The following is a 7,181-nucleotide window of genomic DNA, read 5'->3' on the forward strand; positions in this document are numbered from 1 at the left end:
AAATCAGCAACAGTACCCAAAAGAAAGCTATAGCTTGTAACTGGGCTGCCGGAATGTGCAGGATGTACAATGCAATGACAGCAGAGTCCAACAAGCATTACTGAAAGCACTTTCCAGTGACCAACTAGGACTGGATTCCTTCAGTTCCTACCAGAAAAGTATTTATTGCTAAAAATGTTATCATATGGTGAGTTTTACAGTGGAAACCTCACTACAGACCTGCAGCAGTGGAAGCAGTTTTGTTCAAACATTACTGTGCCACCAACTTCATTGCTGCAACTCACTTTCTGCTGGAGTTTCTTCCTCTCAGTAAAAAGAAGAATTACTCAGGATCAGCATGCATGACTGATTTAGGCCCTGGACCTCTTGGATGAGAGGAAACAAGCAAATGGCCCGATGAATCCTAACTCTGAACTTCACACAAACTGAACTGAAACCATGAATTCAGGGTACCTAGGCTCTATCCAACCTCTGAGCAGCAACAGCTTCCACAACAGGCAACTCCAAACTGGATTTAAATCATCACTATACAGCAGAATGTCTTGTGGGGGGCACTTCCAATCCCTAAAACTTCCAGAAAAGTCCATTTAAAATAATATTGCACAAATGAGTACAAAAATGCCTATTTTTCCAAAACAGTGTGGGGAATCACATCATACAATCTGGAGCAGCTTAGCAGGCAGGTTCTGTGTGTGAATTTTATAGCATTCACATAGGAATCAACAACATGCCTAAACTTTCATGTAAGCAGTATTGACTCTTAAGTGTTTCTGAAAGGAACTGTTTCAGTTACTGATATTAGTGTATCTTTACAACAAAAACCTCAGCATGACTGTGTACACTACAATCTCCCTTATAAAGGTGCATTGAGTAGGTTACACAGACCAATTAGGAGTTTTGTCCAAAGGTACAGTGACCCAAAAGCAACTCAATCATGCCCCTCTCAGTCAACCCACTCATAATGCTTGTTTTAGGAAGTTGTCCACAGTCCACTGGAATCTGCTGCTCATCACAAATAAAATGCTGATACTCTAGATAAAAATAGAGGATAGAGGGAAAGGATTTCTCTGTAGGCAATAATAAAGGAAAACTGTAAATATATACATACATTTGGGTTTGGCTGCATTGTTATCCTGGAGTACGTGTAAGGAAGTTCCCCATACCAGGAGGTGAGCCTTGGTTCCTCAAAAGATAGATCTAAAAAATGAAATACAGGAAGACTTTCTCAGCTGCTTTGTCAAAGGGCTTGAAAACTGAAAGATGATGAAAAGATGAAGTAAAAAAGACTGCAGCACCAATGGGGCATTTCAGAAGCAAGGTTGGACAAGCAATAGTTTGTCAAATACGTGCGTGCTCTGCTGTGTAATAGAAACATCAAGTTAAAAGTACTTTCAGCTTCTGAAAAGACTATCTTGGTAGCTATTTCTCATGCCTCACAGGTAACATTCTCCATCATATGGTACCTTTATTGCAAGCCAGTAAATAAAGATGTTGAAGACATTTTCCAGCCCTGTCCAGTAACTACTCTGATATATTTTCTTACATCCTTTCCTGACTGAAAGAGAAATTTAGCTATAACAGATGCCCCTTAGTGAACAAATCCAGAATAGCAGCCTCTTCACTTCCTGCATACTGGACCTAATAAGCAAAGACAAGGGAAAAGAAACATGCTCTCCTGGCATTTTAAGTGAGAGGCAAAAAACATTCCTGGTGACAGAAACTTCAAAGAACACAGTTTTTGCAGCATCACTGGGAGACAGTATGAAGGGATGGAGTTAGAGGCTTCATGTGAAAAAAGAGTGGGAAAAAGAACTGGAGAGGACAGAGGAGGCAGTAAAATTCAAAGACTTTTAAGGGAATTCTAATTGGGAAAGATCTCATCTAATTGGCAACAGGAACACAGTGGTAAGAGTGAAAAATAAGCAGCAGTACTCCTCAGATAGACATTGAAAACCTGGAAGGAAATGTGTAGGAGTGGTAATATGTAAACCAAAAAACAGTGATAAATAATGCATGGATTTTGGCATGGAAGTTACCTGGAATGACCTGAAAAGTTGGTCTACACACTCCTTACCCTGTCTGATGTGAGTTCGCTGACCCCAGGGTATGTCTTGGAGGAGCTGTTCCAACATCCAATCTGCTTGTTCTGAGTCAATAAAGCCAGGAACCAAACGAATCCTAAGGAAGAAAAAGATACAGAAATGATGGAAGGAATATACACTTATAAATATGCTTTGATAAAATATTCTATACTCCAGGATTCCCGAAGGAGCTAAGAATGGCTGCAATGCATCAGACAAAAAGGCAAAGCCCAGTATCCGCTTTCTGACCACAACCAAGAGCAAGTGTGAAGTAAAGAACAGAATGCAGCAGGAGCTTCTGATGAGTCTTCTCCTCACCAAACATTTCTAATTGCTTTTTAAAACATATAAAAACCTATGACACCAACAACAGACCACGAGGCTCACAGTCAGCCATATACAGTGTGAAAAATGGCATTCTCCTGCTGGTTATTAACTTCACATCTGATAAATTAGAATCACAGAATCACAGAATGGTTTGGGTTGGAAGGGACCTTAACACTCACCCACTTCCAACCCCCTGCCATGGGCAGGGATGCCTCCCACCAGACCAGGTTACTCTAAGCCCCATCCAACCAGGTGTGGAGCATTCATAACTTCCTTGGGGAGCTGTGAAAGTGCCTTGCCACTCTCACAGTAAAGAATTCCTTCCTTATCCTTGTATCTAATCTAAATCTCCCCTGTTTAAGCTTGAATCCATTGCCCCCGTCCTATCACTATAGTCCCTGATGAAGAGATAATGAGATAGCCCAGATTCTGGTACTACAATCAATGTAAGTAAATAATTGCCCTTTACTTACCATCTCCATGCCACTCACTACTGCCATCCTATCCTCTCTTTTCCAAGCACAAGAACCCTAGAGTATATAACCTCTCCTATTTTTACATTTTCACACGTACATTTTGGTTGTACTAACAACAGCATTCAAAAATACCAGCTAGTGTGGTGGGCTGCAAGAGTAGCAATGCCATTCACAGGAGTTTACTCTTGCAAGTATTCAATGCTTCAAAGACATCACAATAAGGATGTATAGTAAAGGTACTAAAAGAGATGCAAAATCTGATTATTGACTTTCCAGAAATGTATATATTCCAGCAACACAGTATGCAAACAAACTCCAGAAAATGACAGAATAACTCAGCTGGCTCTTGATCTTTTCCCTTTCCAGTTGGTCACATCTTCTACTTTTCAAATTGCCATAAAAAAGTTTATTTGCAGCTTTAGAAGAAACCAAGATGAAAGCTTTGAAATAAACGCACAAAAAATTACTATGTCATTGGCATTTTCTCCACTACAACTAAAATCTATCAAATTCACAAGAAAAGGATTAATACTGACACTGCAGCTAAGTCAGCAAGGTAAAATAAAGTGCATTTTAGTTAGCAGGAATCATGGAACAAGTAGGTTTTGTCCTGAAGTGTCTTGAAGCTGAAATAATTAAGACATAGCATGTAAGCAAAAGGCACAACCCTAAAGTTACCAAATCTGCCTGAAGTTAAATGTTTTCATTAGATTAATTTAAAACAAGTTCGATTTACAGCTAAAAGGTTTTGGTAGTTCTTAAGTATACAACAGACATCAGGCACTTGCTAACCCAGGAATACTGATCCAGATTTCAAGCAGCAACTTTCTCTGGATCATGAAACAAATGGACAGAGCTCCTTCTCCTTATCCTGCACCAGAACACTAGATGCAGTACACCCTAAATGTTAAGAAGTTCACACTCAAAGTATTTCCAGAAGTAGTCTAAATAGGAGATACACAGAAAGGGCAATATGCACCTGCTGGAGTGAAAACACTCTTACAGAGACTAGACTTCAGAAAGCTGATTATCACCACATCCTCCTGCAATAGCAAACAAGTTTCACCCACTTACCTAGAAATGCCACTTGGAACTTTGCTGAGCTCATACACACCAGGCTTGCTGAGGATGTAGAAAGGAAAGAGGCATTAGATGGACCCAACAACAAGAAATTATCTTACACTGAGCAGCATGGGCTAGAATTGCTGTAAGTCTGGACTAGGGAAAATGTCCTGAGGAGAGGAGGGAAGGGGAAAGGAGAGGAAAGGGAAAGGGTCAGAGTAATGCAGCAAGGCAGGTGTTGCAGAAGCAAACGAGTTTCTGTGTACTTCCTGCCTCTCACTCTCATTTCACCAAAGGCTCAATACACAGTTTTAGGGTGCTAGAGATGAGTAAACGAGGGATGTCACAGGGAATTTAAAGGAAACAACCAAGCAAGACTGCACGCTGACCACTGTGTTTATGTTCATAGGCACACTGAGTAAGAAAACTCTACCTAAAGATAACCAAACTGAAGCAAATTTAATTTCCAAAGTCTGTAACTTAACCACACATTACCACACTTCATGACAAAGCTATTCTGAGACGATCCCCGTTTTGACACAAAGGGTAAGTGATCTATGAATAGCTTCACTATGACACTTCCTAGCAGCTACTTTTCCAAACCTTCAAAGGAAGTGCTGCCTGAGTTGCCATACCAGCTGTATTCCTGGATAAGAGTAACCTCCAGCATAATTTACACAGGGACTGTCCTATGAAAACATACATTGCTAACCAAAAGAGATATATCTGCAGTTCTGCTGGTCCAGAATGTCCAATTGTTTGTTCTTCCATTGGCTTATAAAGCTACACCAAATCTACAAAAACTCCTTAGCACAGAACTGGACTCTCCCAATTACCAACTCAGTTCAGGATAAAAGGGCTGGAAGTCCACGTTTTCTCCTGACATTTCTTCCAAAGGCATGGCAATGGTAAGTGGAGAAGGAATTCTTTTCCAGTGGATTCCCAACACGACAGAAAACCAACACAAGGACAGTTACATCAGCAGCATACTCACTCTATCACACCTGCCTCAGGAACCCTACGCTCCACCTGAAAGGGAACAAGACAATAGATGGTGAATATTAAACGTTTAAGTACCTGCCATGCTCTAGTCAAACAGAACTATTTGCCATCTCTAGTGACTCTGTGTAGCTGCAAACTGATATGTCAGTGAGAAAAACAGACTTCTGGACACTCGGTAAGCAGTCATGTCCCAACGACTCCCTCTATGCCCCAGGAACTCCTAAATGCAGCTATTCCTGCAGGTGATTTTTAACAATCAACTGCCCCCTAAAGGACATTCATTTCTAAATTATTTGGATTATTACAATACTTGCTATTTATCAACTGCAACCCCCCCAAAATCTTATCCTTACATTTGGAAGTAAAAATCTAGAGCAACTATAGGAGGGACAAACAAATCCCAGGCCCCAGACAATGAGCAAAACACAAGACAGAGCAGACATCAGGGGTTGACACTTGTCTGCACATCTTGAGATAGCTGGGATTAGTTAGAACAAAAACCAAGCACAGCAGTTTAATCCAGCCTGGATTATCATTCTGCTTGTCTCAGGGATTTATGCTTCTCTTCTCGGAGCTCAGTGGAGTGCTGAGATGCAAGGAGGTTCTGAGCTGAGCAAGCAAAAGGGTCAAAATATAGAACTGCATCGATACCAGAGCTCTGCCACAGGGAAAGGAGAATCTTCCCAAACCATCTACAATCCTTCCAGGCCAAGAAGACAGCCTTTCAAACACTGTCTAGAAAACAAACCCCATCCTCTTCCCCTGTAACAAGTAAGACAGATATCCCAACTGAGGGGAAAAAACCAAAGAGTTCAAACCCTTGCATCATTCTGAATATTTAGGAGAACATACTCTTTTGGCTTGCTGAAAAAAAAGTAGTTATGAACAGGTACATAGTGAAAACACGAAGTCTGAGGCTAAAAAGGACTGTAATTTTCTGCTTGCCATATATGCAAGGCAGTTGCAAACTCTGCTTAGTAAAAACCCAAAGCTGAGCTCAGCTGAGTTTTTAAATTGTTTTAAAATGTGAGACTATCATAGGCAGAGAAGAGATCAAGAGCTGTGGAGCAGGACTTGGGGGTGTTGGTTGATGAGAAGCTTGACATGAGCCAGCTTCAGTGTGTGCTTGAGCCCAGAAACCAACCATATCCTGGGCTGTATCAAAAGAAGCGTGACCAGCAGGTCAGAGGAGGTGATCCTGCCCCTCTACTCTGCTCTCGTGAGACCTCACTTGGAGTATTGTGTCCAGTTCTGGTGTCCTCAACATAAAAAGGACATGGAGCTGCTGGAGCAAGTCCAGAGGAGGGCCACGAGGATGATCAGGGGCTGGAGCCCCTCCGGTATGAAGACAGGCTGAGAAAGTTGGGGCTGTTCAGCCTGGAGAAGAGAAGCTGCGTGGAGACCTCAGAGCAGCTTCCAGTGTCTGAAGGGGGCTACAAGGATGCTGGGGAGGGACTCTTCCTCAGGCGCTGTAGTGGTAGGACAAGGGGTGATGGGTTCAAACTGAAACAGGGAAGTTCAGGTTAGATATAAGGAAGAAGTTCTTTACTGTGAGGGTGCTGAGGTGCTGGAACAGGTTGCCCAAAGAAGTGGTGAATGCTCCATCCCTGGAGGTGTTCAAGGCCAGGCTGGACAGAGCCTTGGGTGACATAGTTTAGTGTGTGGCGTCCCTGCCCATGGCAGGGGGTTGGAACTGGATGATCTTAAGGTCCTTTCCAAACCAAACTGTTCTATAATTCTCTCTCAAAGTCTGATGATTTTGAACATTTGTGGTTTAACAAAGGATGAGATTCTGCTAGTTACTGTGTACCCTTTACCTCTGATGGCTTTTCAAAGACAAACTGCTTCTGTGTGTGAGGCTGATCTTTCCTCACCCATGCTGGTCTGGTGTCTGCAGGGGCAAGCTCGCTGACCGCAGATGCCTTGGGTGCTAAAGAAAAGAGGAAAATGAAACAAGAGGATCACATGAAACAATTTCACCATACAAAAAAATACAGTCTGGAAGAACTTGTGAAACCATTCTTTGAAGTATTCTCCTCTGCTTGACAGAGACTCCAGGTAACAGCCAAACCCGCACTACACAGGACTTAAAACTGCACAGAAACTGGAATATATATATATATATATATGTTAGTCACAAACAAGAATGAAAACCTCCTCTTACCAGAAAGGACGACATCTAGAACCTTCCAATTCTACCATCAACACCTATCACATGCCAGCAGAAAACTTT

At 42.0% G+C, this 7,181-nt stretch overlaps 1 protein-coding gene across 1 annotated transcript in view; it reads right to left on the reverse strand.

The window, feature by feature from the left end:
* ALKBH3 (alkB, alkylation repair homolog 3 (E. coli)) overlaps positions 1 to 6,878 on the reverse strand; it is a gene marked incomplete at its 5' end in the record, with an annotated part of 16,437 nt that extends 9,559 nt beyond the window's left edge. The window contains 5 exons of the mRNA XM_010020445.1: positions 1,109 to 1,197; positions 2,075 to 2,178; positions 3,959 to 4,006; positions 4,941 to 4,975; positions 6,766 to 6,878. Coding sequence (XP_010018747.1) covers positions 1,109 to 1,197; positions 2,075 to 2,178; positions 3,959 to 4,006; positions 4,941 to 4,975; positions 6,766 to 6,878 — 389 coding nt within the window. The remainder of the gene's footprint in view (positions 1 to 1,108; positions 1,198 to 2,074; positions 2,179 to 3,958; positions 4,007 to 4,940; positions 4,976 to 6,765) is intronic.
* Between the last annotated feature and the right edge of the window lie 303 nt (positions 6,879 to 7,181).

The sequence above is a fragment of the Nestor notabilis genome, unplaced genomic scaffold, assembly GCF_000696875.1.
Source record: "Nestor notabilis isolate BGI_N333 unplaced genomic scaffold, ASM69687v1 scaffold10870, whole genome shotgun sequence".
In the NCBI taxonomy this organism is placed as follows: Eukaryota; Metazoa; Chordata; class Aves; order Psittaciformes; family Psittacidae; genus Nestor; species Nestor notabilis.